We start from the raw sequence: 26,236 nt of genomic DNA on the forward strand, positions 1-26,236 counted from the left end.
GACATTAATAGGCCAAAGAGTTTTTTGCAACCATAGAGTTAGTATATTTATTAAGGAGGTTTGGGCTCCCGTGAACTATTAGATGCTTTTTTCTCAGTCTCTGCGGCATTTTTTTTTTAGTCCTTTTGGTTCAATGAACTTTGCATTTTTGCATTTGTTGGGTTTTAACTCAACTCAAGGAAGAATGTGTATATGCGCACGTACACAACACACACACACACACACACACACACACACACACACACACACACACATATATGAACATCATACGTAATATGAAACAATAACATCAATGCAGAAAGGCACTACACTAACTGATTCTGGCACCTGACTTCCAAGAAGTGTTGGGAGATAACTCAGGTAAGCAGTTCAGAAAGACAGAAATATACTAGAAAGAAAAAATACCATAACTTTGTATAATTTTAATGAACATTTAAAATGGTTAACTTAGCTTCTTTAATAAGGCTATATGTTACTCTGATTGGCAACATTATCCAGTGTCAGTCCTTACTTTTCTTTTAAATAATTTCCCTATATTACCAAGGAAAACATGACAATGCACTGACAGTGAAAGAGGTAGGAATACAAGTTTCAATAACCTCAAATTGTTACTTATTTAATGTTGCCCAAGTTTGCCCCTCTAATATGTTTGAGTAGTTTCCTATCTGACTTCAGCTAAATGTGTTTATAAAGATCCCAGTATCATGAAGGGGAAACAAATATCCACGTGCCATGAGATTTAAGAAGCAGAAGGTACTGTCCTCATCTACACTGAACAAAACTGTACTTTACAATGTAAGAAACTAGAAAGAGAATGAATGTTCAATGTGTAGGTGGGAAAACTTGCTGTAATTATCATCCTGGTTATTACTTGTTGGAATGATTTTCTCCATGTTATAATCATAAGAGATTCCAGAGTTGATCAGCAGTGTTTCTTGCCTTGCCTGCAAGATGCCCTGAGGCTAACTGCAGATTGGAATGGAGATGAACAGCCATACACTCCACTTTTGCAGTGCAGTTTAAAGCAAGAAAATCAAAAATTAACCAAATGGTTTCTTATAAAAGCAAATAAAGAGATATATTTAATTACTCAGTCAGCATGCAAGGAGTAATAAATTATATTAAATAAGTGCATGCCTTTGCAACTGGTACTTCGTTCAAAGCATTTCTTTACTTGTATTGTACTTTTCACCCTTAAAATTAAAATGCCATATCTCCATCTTTACCATCACTTCATCTTTTCAATGTTCTAGCACACATAGCTAGAAATTTAGTCTAGCTATACGTTTTAAAAATCATGATATTTTTCTTTTCCTAAAACATATAATGTGAGGAATAAATAATATGGGAAAATGATGTTCTGGCCATGTGACTTATAAAACTTCATCTCTGGATTTTAATTTTCTAACTGAAGCCATTTACAACATTCTCTGCAATATTATCAAAATGTACTTGTGTGTATGTTTTGAAATTGAGATATTTAAAGCATGCTGACATCAATGATATTTTACTAGTAAAATATGTTGAGGCAGCACTATTTGTAACAGACTAAGTAACATATGAATATAGTATCGTAAACTTCAAAGAACAATAAAACAGAGATGTTTTAAAATACTTAATACAGCAATAAAGGAGATGTATTTTCACTTTGCACATCTAAAAAGAAAGCTAACATTACAATTTTACAAGCAGTTTATTGCTGTTTTGGAAGGCAGCAGAGCTTTTTGATGTTCAGTTACAATATTTATTTATTCCACTCTCAAAGCAGATGTTCTTTCCAACATTTTTATCACAGATGAATCAAATGCTAAATTTTGATATAACTGCAGTACCACTGGCAGAAATGCTTTCCTACAGTAGCTGTGGTTTTATTTTGCTACATATGTACGTTTCTTGTGCTACAGTAAAATTCACCTCTCATGATAAATTATGTTTCAAGAAAATAGAACATTGATTAATTAGCTGCATTACTTAATTCATTAGCATGACTTAGTGTAATGCTATTCTGTTTTATTCACTCACTTTTAATTTATTACAGTATACATACATTCATTCAAGAAAATCAATATATGAAAAGCATTACTTGCAAATTAAACTGTAATTATGACTGCTCAGTAATAATGGCTACTGAAAAAAAGCATAATAACCTTAAATGAATGCCTTGTATTATAATATAGTGTGAATTTATTTGGTATGATGTCTTTGCTACCATGGTACAAGCTAATGTCTCATCCTGCAGATAAGAAGAGAAAGCAGGTTTACCTGTAAGCAGTATATCAACTAGAACATTCTTGTCAGTGGGGTTTCTGAAGGGCACGATAACTGAGCAGTGGGATCCAATGCATGTACTGATGCTGACAGGTTCCATAGGCTGAGGTATAAGGCCAAATCCAGACAAATGAAACAGCCATTTATTAAGCTGTCAGAAAAAAACAGAAACATAACAAAAGCAGCATTATATCATACTGTAAAATATACTTCACAGTATACATGACTTATGTCCAAGCATTTATTAGTTCATATTTAGAATCTGTGATCCATTATCTCAGAAGGAAGCAGCAGTTGTTCTGAAAGTGAGGCTAGCAGCAATCATATATCAGTAGAACACATACTATGCAAGCAATAATGGCCAACAGGGTGTGTGCTACTGTGTAAATAATCTCAGGCCTCTATACACCCCTGGAAGGGCATTGTTTACAGAATGACACACACACTGGAGGAAATTAGTGTGCTTAGAGAATGGGCTGTCAGAAAATTGTTTGTGTTTTACTTATTTTTTATTACCATGTTATTTTTTATATATATTTTTTATGTAAAATAGTTCCTCTGCCTAATGTTTCAAACTTGCTATACTATATTTAAATGGTGCTGAAGAAAGTATATTACATACAGAATATAATATTTTCAAAAAAATATCCAGTTATTTATATCAATTTTAGTCCCTTATTCATAGAATTTGTGGTTTACTGGCAATTACTGGGGACTGAAGTCAATAAATAATGACACAGATTTGAGTTTCAGAGAGTATTTCCTTCAGAAAATGAATACTAAAACAAATCATTTTATTTTAGCAACTTTCTAATTTTTTATCAGCAATGCATACTTCTCAACCTCTAAGCTCAAGAAATCTGGACAAATTACAAAATAATGGGGGGACAAAGGTCTAAAATTAGGGACAAATTTTAAATATTGTTCTTATAAACTCAGAACGTTGTTAGAAGTGCAGGTTTTGTATTAGCATGTATTTTCTAAAGTATAAAAGATCTAAAACTCAAATTTGTGTTACTATTTAGTGACTTCAATCCTGCACAATTTGCCAAAAACAAACCAGAAGTTTTATGAGGAGCAATTTGATAAATAGTAGGCAAAAATCTGGACATTATGTAGAAATCTGAAGAGTTGAAAGGTATGGTCCCCCCCCCCCCTTTATTTTAGGCTTTATCCAGATTCCTTGATCTAAGAGTTGGGAGGTGTTCATAACTGCTGATGCTACTATTGGTCAATTGCTCTCACTCTCTCTCTCACACACATACACACAAATACCCTCTGGCTTTCATGCATGCAAGTACACATACACACACATTCAAACAGAAACATACGGAAATACATACACACACTTTTCTTCCTTTTGTTAAATGTTTCTTTTAATTTTATACTTGCTAAACTGCAAAAGTACTGCTTAGCGAATGTAAAATAATGACTAGATCGATTTCACTTTCATGCACACACACACACACACACACACACACACTTTTCTTTTTTTTTTAATTTTCGGTTTGTTTTAATTTTACACTCACTAAACAGCATAAGTGTTGTTTAGTGAGTGTAAAATAATGGCAACCATTAGCTTCATTACAGTCCAAGCTTCAAGGCACCTTCATATGCTGCCGTGAAGTGGTGGACTCATTTTTCAATGGGCATTACCTGTACATTAACACTCTGCAAGAGAATATTCATTCTCCCATCAGAGAACTGATGTACAAGTTGCCCAGTCTCTAAATGTAATTACATCTGCACATTCTAATACTTAGATAGGGTTTCTCCTGCCATAACTGCCTCTTACTTCTTACAAGTTCATAGATTCGTAGAAGGTGACTAGGCTAGTGATCTAAGGATTTTCAGAAGGCTAGCTATGCCTTCCCAATGAGTTTATTAGCCCTAGTATTAGAAGTATGATTAACTCAGTGCTCTCTGTATTTTAACACAGAGCCCTTTGTATTTTAAGAAAATAAATAACCAAAATAACCAGAGTCAGGCAGATATCCTGTCCATAAGGGACAAGGGTGTTAATCAAGGAGTGCACTTGCAGTTCTTGCCATTCGACAATACTATAAACAACCATGAACTGCCACAATTTCACGGAATGTATAATCCTCACCATTGCTGTAGCCATCCTGCTGTCAGATATTTTTGAAGTTTAACCACTCAGTAATAATGGAAACATCCCAACTCTTAAGATTCAATATCCTGAATAGATTGCAGTTCTTTACAATAAATAGATTTGCAGATACTGCTATATTATTGAGGAAAATTCCTGCTTAATACAATGGGAATCCATTATAAGGAAGTTTCTAAGCCTGTTTTTTTTCTTCTTTTATAAAGGGACTTTCTCTAGAAGTAAGATCTTATTTTGTTAAGTTCTGGCCAGGATCTGGTAGCTGTTGCCTCAATCTATCTCTTTCCCTTACTTCCAGATGTTGTTTTTAGAGGGAAGTATACCACCATCTATCACCATATTAGTTGTAACAAATATTGTAAAACATATGGTGTACATTATGTTGCTTATTAAATGTTACTTGACTTTTAACTATTTATTGCTTTTTGTTTTTTAGTGAAAATTTAGTTAATTTGATGCAAAAAAAGCTCATGTGTGATAGGTGCCATGAAAGACTATTTATGTACAGTGAAAAGCTTGATGGGCCCAAGACTGACCGCAGTGGAACCTTACTGATCAAGTCAGTGTTTCAATATAAATTATGTTCTGCAACTGTGAATGATCTATGAAAGAAAAAAATTCTTAAAAAAGAGTTAAGATCTACAGAGAAGGCATATTCAGTTTTTTTAATAACAGGTGATGAATGAGAAGTTATGTACCTACCATAACGTTCCATGTTAGTTGTTTTCTTTTCGCCTTCTTTCTTGCTGGATGGGTTCAGAGCCAATCCTCGGCTCCGACTCGGCCTATACTAAAGCTCGAGAGCTATTTTTACCGGCTCGAGGCTCCCCTGTATCCCACAATGCTAGGCGCTAACTACCCAGATCTCGTTTGATAGATAACACCATAGCAGTTCTGATTCTAGAACAAAGGAAAAGAGGCATACCTATATATATAACATACCCAGAAAAAAAGGGCAATCATGGGAAACCAAGCTGGGATGAAAAAAGGCCCAAAAAGATCCTTTCGGTCTGTCCAGGCTAGGGGGTTGGAGGGTGGGACGCAAGAAAGAAGGCGAGAAGAAGACAACTAACATGGAACGTTATGGTAGGTACATAATTCTCAATGTTAAGTTGTCAATCTCGCCTTCATTCTTGCTGGATGGGACCGTGTCCCTAGCACCTCAGCTCTGGGTGGCTCAACGGAACAGACTCTTGAGGACGGTGGAACCAAAGTTAGCTCGGCTTCTGGAGGCCATGTCCAGTTTATAATGAGAAATAAAGGTATGAGGAGAGGCCCATGTGGCTGCCGCACAAATGGAGTCTATAGGTAACCTAGCCTGGAAAGCTATTGACGTACCTAAGGCTCTAGTTGAGTGGGCTCTAGGCTTTGAAGGAAGTTCTTGACTCCTCAGTTCATAGATGAAAGTAATCACAGAGGCCAACCATCTGGAAAGGGTTACTTTGGAAACTGGAAGGCCTTTCTTCCCTTCCGCATAAGACAGGAGGAGCTGCTCAGATTTCCTAACCTGCTTGGTTCTAGCAGGTAGTAACGGAGTTGACGATGAACATCCAAAAAATGCAACTTTTGTTCTGCTCTGTTGGAGTAATTAGGGAAGAAGACTGGGAGATCGATAGTCTGGTTTAAATTTGCCTCAGAAGATATCTTGGGTAAAAAAGATGGGTTAGTTCTGAGGGATACTCTATCTTTATGGAAAACCAGGTAAGGAAGACGAACGCAAAGGGAGTGAAGCTCGGAGACTCTCCTGGCAGAAGTTATGGCCACTAGAAATAGAGTTTTCCATGAGAGTAACTTCAAGGAACAGGAAGCCGCAGGTTCAAAGGGAGGGAGAATCAAAGAGGTTAAAACCAGATTCAATTCTCTGATTGGGGGCTTGAGTAAAAAGATGCCCTTAAGGAAGGCTTTACAAAGTTTATGGGACATAACAGTGGAGTCTGACAGGCCAACATGAAAATCTGAAATGGCCGCTAACTGAACTCTGATAGTGGACGAAGAAGAACCTGATTGAAAAAGTTCAGTCAAGAAATCTAAGACTGACTGGATACGTGCCGTGAAAGGATCCATATTTCTAGACTCTGCCCAGAAGGAGAAACATTTCCATTTGCTAGCATAAATCTTCCTGGTAGAAGATTTGTGGGAAGCTAGAATGATGTCACGCACCGAATGGGAAATAAAAGGAAGCCTGGCTAAGGTTGGAAGTGGAGCAACCAAGCTGTGAGGTTGAGAAAGAGAAGGGAGTGGTGCAGCTCGCCCGACTGATGGGTCAAAAGGTCTGACACTGGGTCCAGATGCCAGGGCTGCTCCAAGAGGTAACGATGCAGGAATGGAAACCAGATTTGTCGAGGCCAGTAAGGGGCAATGAGGATCATTGAGGATCTCAATGCGGTAGCTTTCTGAATCAGTTGTGTGATTAATGGAAAGGGGGGAAAAGCGTACAGGAGACCCCGGGGCCAATCGTGGACTAGAGCATCTCTGGGGGGGTGGCCGGGAAGAGGGAAGAGAGTGAAGAAGTCGTGGCATTTGTTGTTTTGAGGTGTTGCGAAAAGATCGCAGCAAGGCTGACCCCATCTTTGGAAAATCTCTTCCACTACTGACTGTTTGAGAGACCACTCGTGCGGCATGAGAATGGCTCTGCTCAGCCTGTCTGCTATAATGTTGGACTTCCCGGGGATATGCGTTGCTATCAGAAACCGCTGAGAAGAGATCGCCCACTGCCAAAGTCTGAGTGCTTTTCGACACAAGGGGTAGGACTTGGTTCTGCCCTGCTTGTTGATGTACCACACTACGGACATATTGTCCGTCTGAACTGCTATAGTCCCTATGGGAAGAGAGTCCTGAAGGGCTTGCAACGCTAAAAGTACTGCTCTTATCTCCAAGACATTTATGTGCAGGTGGCACTCGAAAGGTTGCCATGTGCCCTGGACTGTCCTGCCCCGAAAATGCCCCCCCACCCGATCAGGGAGGCGTCCGTTGTCACCGTAGCAACCGGGGGGAAGAACAAAGGGTCTGCCCTGAACGACTTGCAGGGAGACCATCCACCAAGACAGGTGTTTCTTGCATGATTGTGTGATTAAAATGCTGTGAGACATTGGAAGCTGTTGAAAGGACCACTGGGAAAAGAGCATCCATTGAAGGATCCGCATGTGAAAGCAAGCTAGGGGAAGTAATGTAATGGCAGCTGCCATGAGACCTAAAGTCTTCAGTACAAACCTGGCCTGGATTCTGTTGCTCTGAAGAAGGATATGAATGTGTGTGCGAATATCTGAAACTCTCTGTACGGTTAGTTTTACACTTAGTTCGGCTGTGTCCAATAATGGCGCCTATGAAAGTAATAGACTGACAAGGCGACAATGCAGACTTTTCAAAATTTATGGAGATACCTAGCTCTTTGTAAGTTTGAATGGTGTAATCTGTGGAATGAAGAAGTTGACGCCTGGTGGTGGCGGTAAGAAGCCAGTCATCCAGATATGGAAACACCTGGAATCATTGACGTCTTAGATGAGCCGTAACCACTGCCATGCATTTGGTGAACACTCGGGGGGCTGTAGTGAGACCAAAGGGCAGGGCCCTGAACTGGTAGTGACTGGCCCCCAGCCGGAAGTGGAGAAACCTCCTGGAGCGCCAGAGCATCTTGATGTGGTAGTACGCATCCTGAAGGTCTATAGAGCACATCCAATTGTCCTGGCCCAAAAAGGGTAGAATGGACTGTAGCGTGACCATCCGGAACTTCGTTCTTTGGACAGACCTGTTTAGCCTGCTGAGATCTAAAATTAGTCTCCAGTCCCCTGTCTTTTTTGGTACCAAAAAGAACTTGGAGTAGATTCCATATCCTTGCTGGTCTGCTGGGACTGGTTGGATGGCTCTTTTTCTTAACAGTTTTGAGATTTCTAATACTGCTTGTTCCCTTAGACCGGGTGGAACATCTGGAAGGGGCCTTTTTGGCTGTGCTGGGGTGTGGGCAAAGGGAATTTTGTAACCCTCGGATATGATTGACCGTACCCATTTGTCTTGAGTGAGGGAAAGCCAGGCTTCTGGGTACAGTGATAATCTTCCCCCGACTGCCTCCGAAGGCGGACAGTCGGGCAGCATCTCAGGGATGCTGGAAGGGCTGGCCAGAGACAGCTTCTCTGCTACCCTGATTCTGCATACCCCCTCTGCCCCTAGGGTGGCGTCTGTTATTGTTCCCCCCCTGCCTTTAGAGGGGAACTCACCTCCCTGTGGTTTGCGAAACCACATTTTTCCACCCTTCTGACCCTTAGGGTATGGTCTAGACGGGGTGGAAAAACGGACTCCCACGGCAGAGAGAGTCTTGCCATCCTGTTCGCATCTGGTCAACATATCCTTCACTTGAGGTCCGAACAACGCCGAACCATCAAAGGGGGAGTTCATGAAGGACGCCTTGAAGGGGTCAGCAAAATTACAAAGCCGCATCCAGGCGTGACGCCTTAAGGCCACGCCTGTGCCTGCAGCACTACTCACCCCATTGGCCGCATAAGAAATAAGCTGCATGGAGGAGTTAACAATCGAGTTCAGGGTTGCCAGCTGGGAGCTGATTTTGTCTTGAGACCCCGCAGCTGTTGGATCCTGTAAAGTATCACCCTTTTCTTTGAGCATGTCTCTTTGAAGGTGGGTGAAATGACATAAGTAATTCAGCGACCGCATGGTAAAGGTCGCTGAAGAAACCATCCGCTTGCCGTACCTATCCATAGTCCTAGATTCCTTATTAGGAGGATGGATCGGTACTGAAGGATCAGCCAGTTCCTTCTTAGTGGCCGCCACCACCACCATGGCATCAACAGGGACACCTTTGGTTAAAAACTGTTTATCAGAAGGGGCTGTGATAAATTTTGAAGGCCTCCGTGGGGTAGGTTCCATCGAGTCAGGGGCCGTCCATGCCTTCCGCGCCACCACTTCCATAAGGGGGTCAAAGGGCAGAGACACCAAGGAGGTGGAAGGACGAGAACCAAAAGCCTCTAGGTAAACTGACTCGTCCTCGGAAGGATTGAGGGTAGACCAGTTCCCCCTCTGTTTGAGGATTTCAAGGATGTCAGAAAAAGAGACATCCTCAGAGGGGGACCGTGGGGACCCTTCCGACTCATCCAAGTCAGTGTCAGATGTGACGGACTCAGGAGAGTCCACATGCTTCCTCTTGCATTTCCTTTTCCGAGGGGGCTCCCCTAACGGATCAGGGGAGGCCTCGGAAGAGGAGGATGCTCCCAATGGGGGCACCTGAGGTGTTGGATCTCTGCGGTCGGGGTCGAAAGAATGGGTAGAGACCGTGGCAGGCACAACAGTGGGAGAAGCTGAGGGAGCTGACTGAGGAGCAGGCACAGGGGCCAGCATGCTCCTCATGACCTCGAAGGCACCCCTATCAGGCAGGGAAGAAGGCCCCCGCTCTGAAGAGATAAGGACCCCTCCCAGCACCGAGAGGGACGGCTCCGAGGCCGATGTCGGGGCCGAACTCACCTACGCCGAGGGGGAGAATGGGGTCGGACAAGGATCCGATGCCACTCGCCCTCTCGAAGCCGACGAGGGAGTCCCGATGCCTGGATCCTTCCAATGATGGAACGATGGAAGAGATTGGAGCCGACGACGGAGCTGAAAGATGTGGTATCAGCTCCGTCGTGTTGACGGTCCCGCCTCCCACGAACTCCGGCTCCGAACTCAAAGGAAGAGTCGGAGGAGGAATCGACGATAGAATGGGGATAGCCGCTGTCTGTTGAGAAGGGCTCTGAAGCATCTGGGTCAGTGTCTGCGACTTAAGGAGTCTACTAACCACCCTCTCAAGGTCGTGTTCCGAAAGCCTGGAAGACCGAGAGGAATGGGACCGATAGCTCCGCTCCGAAAGCAAAGGAGATCTCGGAGCCGAATGGACAGACTCCAAAGATGGAGACCTGGAGGGCTAACGGCTCACAGATGGTTCCGACACAACTATCGGAGCCGACTGAGTCTTGGTAGGATCGGCTCCAGCCGGAGCCAACGTAGGAGCACTAGAAGCACCACTAGACAAAGGCTCGGATCTTGGAGCCGTTGGTTTTGTGGGCTTCGAAGGTTTGCATGATGAAGACTTGTTCGGGGAACCTTCGGGTTTCAACAAGCCTCGTAATATAAGCTTGTTCTTTCATTCCTGCAGGACTCTTGGACCGAATGCATGGCAGACAGAACAAGAGTCCTGCAGGTGCAGAGGGCCCAGGCAATAAGCACAAGAAGTGTGACCGTCTGTCAGAGACATCTTCTGACAGCACGAGTCACACTTCTTGAAGCCTGAAACCCTGGATGCCTTGGACATCCTGAAGGGATGACAAGTCACCAACACACACAAACAAACACCCACACTCAAACTTACTCAGTCTAGACATGCATACACACACACACACACACACACACACAAAGACTGAGACTGTTTAAACTGAAAAATAGAAAATCTATTCTAACAATAACCAAAATAAACTTAAGATTAAGCTATTGTCTAAACTAAAGTTAGCCGAAGGCCTAGTAATCTAAGGAGTGGGGTTGGTAATGAGAAATAAACCCGAAAAGGGAGCTATCTAGGAAGGGGATACACTAGAGGGGTAAAGTGGGTCTACTAGACAAAACTAATACTACAAAAGGGAGAAAAAACCTTACCAGAAGAGATTTTTCTAATTTTAACCTGAGAGCCGGCAAAAATGCAACCTCGTAGCTGAAGCGGCAAACGAAATCTGTGTAGTTAGCGCCTAGCATTGTGGGATACAGGGGAGCCACGAGCTGGTATAAATAGCTCTCGAGCTTTAGTATAGGTCGAGTCGGAGCCAAGGATTGGCTCCGAACCCATCCAGCAAGAATGAAGGCGAGATTGACAACTTAACATTGACTGTTTCAAAAAAAAACTTTTTTAAATTTAGAAAGAATCAACCTGACCAGTCTACAAAGCAGACTATATTTTAGAGATTAAAGAAAGACTGATATCAATGTACTAGATACATTTTTCTAATATTTTAGCTAAAAGGCAGACATTAGTGATTGTTCTATAGTCTGCATTACTACAGGTGATAGACCATTAGGCAAAGGCATGACATGCTATAATCTTGGATGTGTTGTTGGTGTTATGAAAGTTAAGCTTGGTGAGTGAGTGAGTGAGTGAGTGAGTGAGTGAGTGAGTGAGTGAGTGAGTGAGTGAGTGAGTGAGTGAGTGAGTGAGTGAGTGTGTGTGTGTGTGTGTGTGTGTGTGTGCGAAGGGACTGAGGATTGATCATTGTGAGGCACCAGAGGTAAAGATTCCTGACTATGTCTGTAGGTCTTTATTTCAGATATCATATGTTCTTTCGTGAAGGCAGTTTTGGAACATAACTGCACGGTGTCCAAAGCTGAGCTTTGTATTTTTTTAAACAAAAGTAGACCACTGTCCGGTCGGAGTTTGCATGTTCTTCCCATGTCTGTGTGGGTTCTTCTCCACTTGTCAAAAATATGCAGGATGTTTTCACTTCAGTTATTGAAGATTCCAGTTTCAAACCAAGCCTTTGAGTCAAACTTGAGAGGAATGTCAAAATAGAGTACACAAAAATTAATGGAGTTGTGGGTAGCACCACATACTCTAAGTGGTGGTTATCAGGAGAAGAGTCATGCAGGCCAACTGTGTCTGGCATGAGCTATGGTGTGTAATTTCAAAATTTTGTACTGTATTGGGGTCTAGCCATTCATTGTAAAACTAGCTTTAGGTAAGTGGATCATATCGACTGCTGTTAACAAAAAAGGGTGCAAGTATTTGCCAGTGACCAGGAAAGGACAGACTAGAAATCTCTCCCTTTCCTGTTTCCACACCATGTGGCACATTTGGCAATAAGCACCTTTCAGTGCTCATTGTTTTTGCAGCAGTTGCATATTTTATGGGCTCAGGTTGCTAACCCAAGGCCCAACCCTCCTCAGATGGTGCACTACACACATCCACACACACACACACACACACACACACACACACACACACACACACACACACACACACACACACACGACTAGGGCTAATTTAGAGTGTCCAATTCACCAACTGCATGTCTTTGGATTGTGGAAGGAAACTGGGGCACCCAGAGGAAACTCATGCAAATGTAGGGAGGACATGCAGACTCCGCATAGAAGGCACCCCAGCTGAGAATCGAACCAGAGAACCTCTTGCTGTGAGGCAACAACACTAACCAGTATACCACTGCACAACCCACAAACTAGAAACGGTGAGGAAATTATGCTGAGAGAGAGAACCTTCAGTAGACAGTGATAAATGTCATCAGAATCAGTGACAGATTTGGGACAGTAAGAGTCCAGTGTAAGGATAAAGCAGTCTTCATAACTTCAACCTATGCCCTACATCAGGGCTGAGATGGTGAGCGACTTCAGGGCCTCCTTATTAAAGTGTGAAAAATTAGTTGGTCTTCATAAAGGGAGGCTTGAATGCTCATGTTGGGAATAGGATATGAGGATTTTATTGTTCACATGGGTGGAGCAACAAGAACAATGAAGGAGAGAATATTCTTGAATGGCTTAATGCTGGCCAAAGTACAGATCTGTAAGCAAACTTACCATAACTGTCGATGTTCGAATAGATAACTATTACATTACCATAAATCTATATGAGGTGTTTCCTGCCAAGGATCAAAGTCAAGACAGTGTACAAAATCTTATGGGTGCTTTCCTAAAGCACCATACATCAGTTGGAGATGTACTAAAAGGTTGTCAACACAAACACCACACCTCAAACACCACATACACCTACACAATACACACCCACATACGCAGAAGTCCTCAACAAAAACAAACCCAAAGAAAAGAGACTCCTAGGCAAAAACACACATGAACACCACTGCCCACCACAGCACAGACCACACACGGTTCACACATCTGTGTCTCACAGCCACTAAGGCCTAAACATAAACCCAACATATTAGTCATAGGAGACTCCATTGTGAGACACACAGATGTGCCCCTCACAAGGCTGGATAAGGAGAAAGTCACAGTTAGTTGTTTGCCAGGTGCCAGAATCCACCATATCACCCATGCACTCAAGTCTTTCAACAACAGGTACTGTTATGACTCTGTCATAGTCCATGTTGGCGTGAATGACTTGAGATGTACCTCCCAGGACTATATGAAGAGAGACATGATCGAGCTCGCTGAATATCTGTCCCAGGCAGGTATGTTCCTAGCCTTAAGAGGCATTCTACCATCACCCAGAATGATGCTGCAATACACACAGAAAGTGATTGATATTAACAATTGGCTTAGTTTCTGTGTCATTCCAAGGGGATCCAGTACCTGACAGCCTGAGAAGGCATGATCAAGAGACCATGATGCTTTTCCAGAGATGGCCTGCATCTGTCTCCCTTGGGCTTCAGACTTCTGGTAAAGGCTCTTGCCTCCCCCATACTGCCTCTTTTAGGCAATGCCATGAGGTCAAAACTACCAACATGAAATTTCATCAAAATGCAAATTAAAGATCATGCTGCTAAATGCTAGAAGTCTAAACATGAAAATGCACTCATTACAAGAATTCTTATCTCTGGAAAATGCTGACATTTGTACACTCACAAAAACCTGGTTCAAAGCTGTGGAGAGCATATCAGCCATACTAGATTACTCATCCTATCATACATTCAGACCCCCAAACTGTGGACAGCAAAGCAAATGGAGGTGGAGTTGGAATATATATTAAAGACATACACACCTCAAACAGTATGATGCACAGGAGATACTCTAGGTACAGTTAACTGTTGACAACACCTGTATTCAAATCATAGCTATCTACAGGCCCCCAACTTTGACTCAAGATGCCCACTCCACCTATCTGGACCTCTTCAGATTCAACCCTTTACCCTGATCCTGGGTGAGTTTAATTATCTAACCACAGACTGGAAAAAATACTCATGCCAAAACACAAATGCCCAGAGAGTTCTTGATTTCGTCAATGCAAATGCCTTGGACCAGCTGGTCGACACCCCCACAAGAGGTAAAAATATCTTGGACTTGGTATTAACCAACATGAGTAACCACTGCAGCATCCCTACAGTCTCATCCTCCCTGGTAAGATCTGACCATAAAGCAGTCACCATCTCCCCAACCCCCCCCCCAGCTAGGGTCAAACAAAAAAACTTCTCCAAAGCTGCTTACAAACTCCTGAGGGAAGGTATAAACAGTTTCAGAGCCCCTCCCCCTCCCCTCCATAGGAACTGGCAAATATGTTCAAACTTACACCAAAGTACTATACGACCATTTATATAGCTGCATGGAATTAGGAATACCCGACAGGACAAAATCATCCTCCTCAAGAAAGAGTAAATCAGTCTGCTGGACATCTGCAATAAATAAACTCTATAATAAAAGGAAACAATTGCTGTTCATGACCAAGAAGGAGCAGGTGCCTAACTGGAAGCAATCTCTCCTTAGCCTGAACAGGCAAATAAGAGCACTAGTGAAAGCCTCCAAAGCAAATGTAAGAGTCCAAACTGGCCACATCTACTAAAGACAATCATAAGGTTTTCTTTACATATGTCTGCAGTCTCAAAGGAAGCACTCAGATCTGCTCAGAACTGGTGGTCAAGGACACCACATACACAAACGCCGTAGATATAGCCAACCTGGTGGCAGACAGGTTCAGTAAAAACTTCACCCTTCTGTCCCCCCATCAGTAAATCAGGACATCCCCAACACCTACCTTCCTCCCCTTATTTCTAAGTAGCAAGTCATCACTGCACTCTCAAAGGTAAAAAATACAGCCTCCATGCGACCTGATAATATCCCAGAGTGCATTCTACATGAACTCAAGCAGGAATTTGCAGCACCATTAGACACCTTATTCAACTAAAGCCTGAGTACTGGCTTTGTCCCAGCCTAGTGGAGGACAGCCACTGTTATGCCTTTGTACAAAGGTGGAGCATCCACCGATCCAGGAAATTATAGACCCATCAGCCTAACTAGCATGATCTCCAAGGCCATGGAATGGATTATCATGGACCTCATTAACAAGGATATTGGCAACCTCCAAACACTCAATCCTACACAGTATGGTTTTGTCAAGGGGAGGTCATGCCTGTTAAATCTGGTCAACTTATTTGAGACAGTCACCAAAGCTATGGACGAGGGGAGGATAGTGCACACCTCCTAGCTTGACCTGGCCAAAGCCTTCAATACTATTCTACACTCGGGTATAACAGATAAACTCTCTCAACTAGGCATCAATCCATATGTTGCCAGATGGGTAACAAACTGGCTCACTGACAGAACCCACCTAGTCAAAATAGGGGAAGCCACCTCAAGCGCTAGACCCGTAATGAGCGGTGTACCTCAGGGATTGGTCTTGGGGCCTCTGTTATTTGGGATGTACTTTCCAGAGCTGCAAGCCAAAACCAGTGGGCTATGGCTGACCAAGTTTACAGATGACTGCAAGTTGGGCACTGTCATCAATTCCGCTAGTGATGTGGACATCCTCCAAGAGGGTCTTACCCAAACGAATGATTGGTGCCAGAAACATGGCCTCAAACTGAATGCCAAAAAATGAATCATCATCCCCTTTGGGGAGAGTGATCTCCCTACAAATTATCACATTAATAACAAGGTCCTAAGCAAGCAATCAGTCGTGAGGGACTTGGCCACCCGGGTTGATAGCAAACTGACTTTTCACCAGCATATTGCCTCCGTTGTACAGAAAGCTTTCTATATGGCCCGCCTCATTAATAAGGGTATCTCATCTAGGGACAAGGAGGTCATAACATCTCTGTATTCTTCCCTTATAAGACGCATTATTAAGTACAATGCCCCTTTTCAGCATGTACCTCACTAAGCACATGCAGCAGCTGGAGAGACCACAGAGGTTCCTCACCAGGAGAATCCAGGACCTCAAACATCTACCCTAAACAGATAGGCTATAATCCCTGGCCCTCTACTCAGTCTCATACAGACTCGTCAGAGGTCACCCCTGTCTGGCATGCAAAGCAATCTCAGGCCCTGCCTTGATGGGGCTGCTGCATATTCACAAGTCAAGATCTACTTGAGTAACCCACACGCACAACCTCTACTCAGTCTGTGACATCAATAGGACTTGTTGGTGGGACTGATTTGTGTCCCAGAGACCCTTCTTTGGAATAGACTCCCTCTCCACATCAAACAGAGTACCTCATTAACCCTTTTTAAGTGCAACCTGGATAACTGGATGGGGAACAGAAAATACACCACTGGGATTCTACCTGTGTCCCTGCTGGACAGGGGCATTGGGTGCTGACTTGTCGGAACACAGGATAAATTCTTGGCTAGGCTTGTAAGGGCCTCAGGGCCAAAAGGCTAGTAACTTCCTATGATCCTATTACAGGTGACAAAATTCAGAGCTTGAATGCCTCTAAGTAAGGGGGCCTGTAACAGGAAAAATGGGATGTCTAGATATGTAATCCTATGTCACAGCTGAAAAAGGGGGGTAAAGAAGATCCTACCCTGGTCAGGGGACAGATGATAAGGAAAAATATATAAAAATAAAAGGGGACAGAGAGAGAGACTGTTTACACTGCAAACATGGATATATTTGGACAATTATAGTTATGGTAAGTTTACTTATACAACTGTACTATGTTCATCATTAGATCACTGTTGTGGTAGCATAAAGCTCTATGGGCCAATTGCCAAAGCTTAAACAGGTAGGGTGGAGGATGCAAAATCAGAGCCCAGAAAACCCTAGAAAATAGATTTAGCAAAACCTGTTCTCGCTCAGAAAAAGGAATCAGCTTTGCAGTGCTTAGTGAAAATGTGCACTCATTACCAAATCTCCACCTCCAGAATAGTCCTGAAGTCTACCTGTTTCTAAAAAAGCTCCAGATGTAGTCATAGCTCTAGTGCAGTAAGACAGTACAGTTGCTTAAGTAAACTTAGCATACCAGTACATGATTGAATGATCACTGCTGCATTAGTTATATGGGTTATATCTTGCATAGGATATAACAGACAGACAGCTTCCAAAGTTTTACGGCACCTTCTATGCACCCATACCATTAGTCAGCTCAACCTGAGGTGACAAAAAAGTCAGATTTGGCACCAGGCCCTTCAGTGCATTCATGCCAATCAAGAAGGGGAGGCTAAGCCTTAAGTGGACACTGGTAGAAAAGAAAAATTACATGCCCACAGACTGACATAAAAAAACATACAAATACAAGGGAGGGTGGAAGGAGAGAATGGAGGCAGTAATCATTTGAACCTCTACTGTTATGGTAAGTTTACTTACACAACTGTACTATGTTCTTCATATTAATCACTGCTTCAGTAGCCTTAGCTTCTTGGATAGATTATCTTAGCTTAAAATAATTGGGAGATAGAGGGGGAAGGGTTGTGGAGTTCCTTGAAAATGGTCCTAGCAAAACTTGTCCTAGACCTGGAGAAGGAATCTAGTTTACAGTGCTTTGTAAAAGTATGAATAGAGGACCAAATTGCTGATTCTAGAAAACTTCTAAAGTACAACCCTTTCCAAAAATCCCTAGATGAAGCCAAGGCCATGGTAGAGTAGGACTTGATCCTACCTGGAATAGTTTTGTTGTGGGAATAACAAAAGCTAATAACAGCCTGAGACAATCATTTGGAAATAATCTGGTTTGACACAAATTGCCCCATCTCATTTTCTCAAGAATTGAGCAACTGATCAAAAGTTCTAAAAGATTTTGTTTTGTCAAGACAGTACCTGAGTTTTCTGTGGACATCCAAGGTATGAAGTATTTCTTCTCCCTCATTTTTGGGTTCGGGAAAGAAAACAGGGAGATAGATTTACTTAAGATAAACCTGAATTCCACTTTAGGTCAAAAGAGAGATTAGTTCTCAAAAAAACCCTATCTCGGTGGAATATGAGATAAGGGTGACTCACCATAAGAGCCTACAACTCAAATATTCTTCTTCCATTTGTCTCAGATATTTTTCTTGCATTAGTCAGTGCAATCAACAAAACTGTCTTTCATGTGAAAAACTTCAAGTCAGGCAAATCAGCTGGTTCAAACAAAATTAAGTGTTAGCTTTGCTAACAAAAATTATGATCCCAACGAAGATCCATGGGTTTTCTGGGAGGCTTCTTATGTACAATCCCTTTTAAAAATATTTTCACGTAAGACCACATTGAAAGAGGAGGATCAATGGGCGACATGCTGAAATAACAGCATCCAGTACCCAAAAAGACACGTATTCAACAAAATCCAACAACTTTATTAAAATAAACTCTAGGAAATAAGTCCTTTCATTTCTAATTTATAATTCCATGAAACTTCAACAGATAAAATCAGCCCCGTTCATTCATCTTTTAAAATAAAAAGTTGATTACATCACCATAACATTTAGTGATACATCCCTAAGAAGAACCAAATAAATTCATTTAAACAATGCCCTACCTCAAGTGAATGAGCATGCCCAATTAATTTCCAATACACACACAATCCATTAAAACTAAAGTTTTCATAATAATACTAACTTCATTGTTTTAGTGCTTTTAATTTCAAAATACTCTTAATAGACATATACTTATTTAAGCATGGCCAATACCTCGCATTTAAATGGATCTACCAGACAAGCTCAGTTTTTCTAATAAAAGCGGCCATGCCCCACTCCTTTCACTTAATTTAAGGGCGTCCAATATTAAAAATGTAAACACATATCCCTGACTCTCAATACAATGTTTAACAAAGGCATTGGTTTCTTTTTTGAGTCTAATGTTCCTCAAATGTTCCCAAATCCTGTGTGCCCAAATGTGGCACCAAGCTTTTTAATCGGTCACACAAGACCTAAGGCTTCCCTCTATAGTGAGACCAAAAATGTTGTAACAAAAGAACCTGTAATTTGCATTTTAGACAATATAACACATTATTCTGAAATACAGGCACACGCTTTGTTTTAACGTTACTTTCTAATGAAGTCTCTTTGCAGACAAAAGTGCTCATCCAGGCTTCAGTGAATGAAGTTCTATTTTAATTTTTAACAGGTATGTGGAACATTCATTATTTAGCTGGAAACATTTTTTGAATTTACTTCATTATTTAGCTGGAAGCATTTTTGACCTATCTTTTTGGAAACACAAGTGGATCTACCTTCAGATCATAAGGTAATCCATACCAACTCACACTCACTGCTTGACATCTGTCTCAGTGGACATATTAGATTTCTGACCCATAGTGGCTTCCAGTGGAGCAACACAACAGCTCAACAGTAACCCACTTGCCTTTGGTGCAGAAGGCTATGGGTTATTGGTTATATTCCTACACCAGGTAGTTGGGTTTATTTTCCAGTACTGACACTGCAGTGCAGTATTAGGGGTGGTGCTGCATTCCTGAGTGCATCATCCTTTGGATGAGATGTAAAAACAAAATCCTCATCTGTCTGAGTAAATTGTAGCTCAGAGGTATGTAAAAGATCCCACTGCAGCAATAAATAAGAGTAGGGGAAGTTTCACAATGTTCTGTCCAAATTTTCTCCTAGTACTAGAAATACCACATTAGTGTCCCCTGAAAGGAGGACACTAATATGGTCAACAAAGGATAAAATGAAAAAATAAATAAATAAAAAATACCAGAGAGGTAAAAAAAAATTATATTAATGTCTGAGGGCTTCATGATGGTCACAGTGGATTCATCAGTCCAGACGAGGAAATCAAGGTGGAAGGCTAGGCTCAGTTTCTATCCTCTCTCTAACAGTTTTCTTCTTTCTCTTTAACTGAAGGGGGACATTTGAAGAAGAATCACGAGCTAAAAGAGGACTTTCTTTGATTCTCTAAAAAGAGATAAAGGTTCTTAAGCTGACTACAAATGATCTTAGGTATAAAGGAATAACAAATATCACACAAATGGAGATTATGAGACTCCCCAAATCAAAAAAGACAGGCTATGTGGGAATCCTTGTATGGGATTTGTCTACCATAGGCATATTTTTTCTCTTCTGCTAGACATACAACAAAAATTATCTACAACATTTCATCAAAATATATAAAGCTGATGTATAAGCCAGTTGCCAATTATGAACTCAAAGAGTAATTCAGATGTCTGACAGAACTCTTAAACAGCAAGAATGTTTTGAATTTTGGCACCCATGTTCTGAAGCTCCAAATGATGTAGGGTGAGTTAGGAAGGTGCCCAACAGCTTTTGTATACTGGCCAGATGTCCCGTTCTTGGCAGGACATGTCTTATATAGTTTTACACTACTCTAATGGTACTCTAATGATGAACATCACCTGGTTTCCCAAGACAGACAGTCACAAGATCACATACAGGAGTGGACAGCATGCAACTCAGGTAGATTTCCTCAGAAGGAAAGGGCAGTGGGATTAAATCAGAGACTTCAAAGTCATCCCCATAATTGGTCTCCATCATCAGTGAGTACAAGCAGTGGTCAGAGATGGCTCTGAGATCAATGCACTATAAACCTGGGCATTCACTGCTGTGAAGGCTCATGAGACCAAAGAAATACTTTTATCACCCCAGGAAGAAGAGAAAATGGAGCTGAAGAAAAATAACAGTACTTCAAAACAGCATGTGTGAAGACAATAGAACAGATGTGCATCACAGCTAGGTATGGAATAAGGTACACAAATAATGCTGGTGTCAGAATGAAGAAATCCAGGAAGCTATCAAAAGAAGAACTGAAGGAAGAAGTCAAAGATGGAAAAGACAGACAGACCAGACTAACAAAGAAACTGGATGGCTAACAAAAAGACAAAGAGATCAGCCATAATAGCAAACAACAAGGTATCTTAGTGAAAGTGACATAGCAGAAAGCACAAAGAAGCTTTATCAGCTTGCAAGGTAATGATAGAAGAATAAAAAGATAGCCACTATGTGTCATTCATAATGGACGCCAGTAACAATCTGCCCACCAGACAAGGAGACATCAAGGGCGAGCAGAAAGGATACTTCAAGCAGCTTCTGAATATAGAAATCCCTACAGAAGATCTACAGCCACATACACAATGTATGATGAAAGAAGAAGAAAAGCCCATCTAAGAAGTATGAAGTGCACTGAGGAAAATGAACACAGGGAAAGCAGCAGGCTCACATGAAGTTACAACAGTTAAGATCAATATATTTGGTGCATTAAGGAGAAAAGGTTACTGTGGTACTCATTATGGTTTGCAGAAAGAGTTGTATTCCGGATGGATGGAAAATAAGCATGCTAGTATCAGTATAGACGAACAAAGGAGACATTTACAGCTGTGGGCAGTACAGAGGTATCAGAATTCTGCTGCATTGCATGAAAGTGATGGAGAGGGTGACTGAGAAACAAATACACAGGTTAGTAGAAAGTAAGAAGAGGTATGAGTACTTTGATTCAGATAAGGCTGCTGTACACCTAGCCTAAAGGTGAGACAGATAGTGCAGAAGAAGCTGAAGATGAGAAAAGAACCCAACTGTAAATTCCTAGACTTGAAGAAAGCCTATGAAAATATCCCCAAAAAAGCTGGTTTGGGCAGTCCAGTGGTAGTTCAAAGTAATGGAAAAACTGACAGGATTAGTGCAGAGTATGTAAGGACCTGATAACACAAGTACAAACAGTGTTTGAGCTCACAGGGTGTCCTCACTCACAGTGGCTGCATAAGGTTCTGCTCAGTGCTCAGTCCTGTTTATACTGGCTTCACTCACATTATTATGCTATAAATAGCACCAGCACAAGCAGATCAACATATGTAAGTGGCTACTTTTAGAACCAGTGTCTGTGGTGTGTCATAACTTTCTACATGAAAGACAGTCTGTCAGTGTCTGACAAACCACCACCTCCATGACCAAGACACCACTGACCTCTACTTTGTGGAAAAAACAATGAGTTAGAAGACATGGTGCCCACACATGGAATCAAGAAGCAATGGATGGTCTGCCTATATCGATGGACACAAAGGTTTATGTAGCATTATTCATCCTTACTACAGGGATTTTTCAGTTTCTGAGAGGGGACACTTTAGCAGTTTTGCATGTATGAGCTTTGTGATTCCTTGACTTTATGCTGCAGTATATGGAAGATCATATGTGGTATTCCATGGAAAGCAGAAAACAGAACCATCACTACGAGGACATTCTACAACACATCTCTTTTCTCTGACATCCTGAGAGACATCGATTGCCCCCACATTCCCATCATAGCCCCACTGTTATGTCAAATAGAAGAGCATCCACCCTAACAGTTCCCATGTAGTGTGCAATGCAGAAGGTATAATATACAGTATGCTTGTGCACCATACATGAGGTTCCTGTGAACTCCACATCTGGCACACATACAACTTCTAACAATGTTTCATAAGGGGGTTACTCTCCCTACTCAGTTGGTAGATGAACATAATGCCAGGCACTGAGTGCTGGATATGCTGTTCCCACGGCTGTAGGCAGAAGGCAACTCATAGTGGCATCTACTGTTGTGTGTTGCAAGTGATGTAACATATTCCTTGGAACCATGGCTTATGACCCACCATCACAAGCACCCAGACCATGGTGTAGATGGCATACAACACTGTTCTATTGCAGTCACAAAACAACTGAAAATGTGCTTGGACCCCTAGAGGCTTGCGTCCACTGCTTAAGTACATCTTGTGGCATACTTCATTACACACCAGATAATGTAACTACTTTGGATCAAACATGGGAACTCTGTTTTGCTCCCTCCCATATAGTGAGACTATAGTCTGGTGCGGTGAACTTTTCCACTACTGCTCTCTTGGTCCTATGTAAGACATGTATGCCTGTGAGTTACACATGTGGATAAGTGTGTGTGTGTGCATACACAACTGTCCCTGGTAGAATCCTATGTCACAGCACCATTTGTCTGCTTCAGTCTGTTGGCCTGTGTCATACTGACAGCAGCAATGGAGATATTACCCCTATCCAGCTTGTTGTAGTATTGTGATGATGGCAGGTGGTGTGACAGATGTATAGGAAACTTCATTTTCCTTGTAGTATGTGTTGTAGTTTGTGTGCATATGTTACAATGTGTTTCCAACCACAACTTCAATACAGTAACCTGTCACCCCCTTGTTCTCTATTCCCAGTAAGGATGAGTCCTCCAAAGGAGGACAGTAACCTGTCATGTTATTGGGTATGTTACTTCACCCACATTACTGTTCAGTATTTTTTCCCTTTTGCTTCCATACACCCATGTGTACACCCTGCAGTCCTAAGTTACTTTACCAATTATCTTGTCTGCAGCCAATATACTTAAGGGGGAGTACAAACTCTTGTCCACTGAATTATTATCTCTAAGTTTCTCACTGAGCTGAACTCTCACAGAATATGATGAGTGCACTTTTTATTGTACCAAAAAAGGCCCATGGTGTGGTGATGATGCTAATGAAAAGACCTAGTGTGATCATTTCTGAATTGCTGCCATAAGATGATGCATTATCACTCAGAGTCACCACCAACATGTTCATTCCTACTGCTGCCAGAGTTAGGAGGCCATACGTACAATATGTTCAGGCATGGAAACTATAAATCTCATAGCACCATTTGTTCATGCTAGTTATTCTTCCATCATGCACCCTTGTCGCCTGACAATGCACATCAATTGGTGCCTGTAGTGTGTGGCCATGTGCACAAGGCTACCCTTTCTTCCTCATCCTGACCTGTAAAGTGGACATGGCCTCTTCAGGCACTGGGTTCAGCAGGGTCCCTGCCTTGTGCATCAATAAGAATAACATCTTTGTGTGCTTTCTGCATAGATAGGGAGCACATGCTAGCCGCTATAATCACCACATGTGTAATATTGATACCTGGCACCAGCTTGCCAAGGTAGAGGTTAATGCTACTGGCATTCCTCACTCTGGTTAGCAGTCCATATCTGTTTTTCCATGTCCCCCACACACCCCCCCCTACTTATATATTCTAACTCCGAGATTGCACTACAGTGGGGATGTGGATGACTTTCCACTCCCCACTGTGCCGCGATCTCCATGCAGATAGTCGACTTACACTTATGCGAATGCAGTAGTGCATTTACATAAGTGGAGTCGACTATCTGGTTCACAAATGTTTGTGCGGTCAACATTATGATTTTCGGCACATTGCAGCCTACAGAAAGAGTAGTTCGCACAAACATATATAAACCATGTGTGTGTGTGTGTGTGTGTGTGTGTGTGTGTGTGTGTGTGTGTGTGTGTGTGTGTGTATATATATATATATATATATATATATGCGTGTGTGTGTGTGTATATATATATATATATATATATATATATATATATATATATATATAGATATACAAATAAATACATAAACACATATATTGGGTTATATATATCATTTGATAAAATCTAGATGTGACTGCACCACAAATGGTGAAAAAAAATGACTAAACTTACATTTGACTGAAAAATGTAGATGTGTATAGATAGTATTTATGGTGCTGTTTTTGATCATGGGAGTTGTTAGGGAAGTAGTTCTTGAAGATTTTCAGTGGTTTGGCAATCCACAATGTTATATTGTACCCTCGGGTTTTAGATGTTTGTGTTTGTGCACCACTGTTTATGCAAGTATAGGTGTGTTATGGTTAGAGTAATGGCAGAGTAAGGGAATAAATTTAGTACAGGGTGTGGTGATATATCCATGTATGTATGTCTGAGCTGTTGTTTAGTGAAAGTGTCAAAAAAGGGTTCTTCAAAGGTTAGGGGAAATGGTTAGCATTAGAAGGAGGGGACAGGTTTGGGTTATGGTTAGCAGGTCTTAGTAAGGTGGTGCAGAAGTGCATTACTAGTGCCTCTAACCCTAAACCTACCTATGACCCTAAATGTAACTCTGCCTCTTAAGTTTCACAAACCTTTTCTATAACAATACAGTTATATATCCGAATTTGCTATGTGCTGTATTTTTGGACTCCATTAAATTCTGAGCATCTTATCCTCTCAACAGAAACGTATCAATCATGAAGTTAGCTTCCCTTTCAAAATTACATTCTGTGTAACACATCCTACATATTCTCAAATACTGAGATTTGCGAATATTTCTAATACTATGCCAAGGATGCCAAATGGAAGGCAATAACATAAAAAAAATAGAAAATAGCAAAAGGTTTCTCATATATGGTCATTATGTTTGCATTTGGACTATTTGGACTTTTCAAAATATTTATATCCAAAAAATAAATACACTTCTCATCGAAAGATATAGTAAAACCACTACCAAATGCATTATTATTCAAATAGCCCAAAAACTCAAAAAGGATGGCTGATCTCTTGACCAAATCATCCAGCAATCATGTAGAAAACATCTTCAGATCCTGATCTCATTCCAAAATGTACTGGAGTTTCTATCAAGAATATAACATTTTTCTACATAAACATAAAAATATCAACATAAATAGGTGCAAAATTATCACCCATAGCTGTTCCTCTAAGCTAATGTTAACAATCCTTTGAAAAAAAAGTCAGCTAATATCTCTACAAAAAGAACTAAGAGAAAATCATTAAACCCACATGAATATAAACCTGCTGCCTCCAAAAAACAACATACTGCTCTAGGAATCCCCATATGAGGCAGGTTAGTGTACAATGAAGTGACATCTAAAGTACACAAAAATATTTGATTCAGGCACCTCACATCTCACATGCTGTTCAAAAATTCATTTGATTCTTTCAATCTAGAGGGTATCAAATCCAATAAAAACTTCAAATAACATTCCAAAAAACAAGAAACTGAACATCCTAGTAGGGGAAAATTATTCATATATATTTTAGGAAAAAGATATAACACCTTAGGAGACCAGTTGGCATAATGGTTAAGGTCTTTGCTTCCCATGCACAAGGTACAAAGTTCAATCCTGACCACTGGCCCATACGTGTTTGGAGTTTGCATGTTCTTCTTGTGTCTCTGTGGAGTTCCTCCCACCTCTGAAAA

The 26,236-nt window shown here is 41.4% G+C and overlaps 1 protein-coding gene across 1 annotated transcript in view; it reads right to left on the minus strand.

The window, feature by feature from the left end:
* The window catches only part of CFAP47 (cilia and flagella associated protein 47), a 7,413,452-nt gene that overhangs the window by 1,733,241 nt on the left and 5,653,975 nt on the right, over positions 1-26,236 (minus strand). The window contains exon 55 of the mRNA XM_044071840.1: positions 2,263-2,419. Coding sequence (XP_043927775.1) covers positions 2,263-2,419 — 157 coding nt within the window. The remainder of the gene's footprint in view (positions 1-2,262; positions 2,420-26,236) is intronic.

The sequence above is a fragment of the Protopterus annectens genome, chromosome 5.part0 (assembly GCF_019279795.1).
Source record: "Protopterus annectens isolate FY-2018-M chromosome 5.part0, PAN1.0, whole genome shotgun sequence".
Classification (NCBI taxonomy): Eukaryota; Metazoa; Chordata; order Ceratodontiformes; family Protopteridae; genus Protopterus; species Protopterus annectens.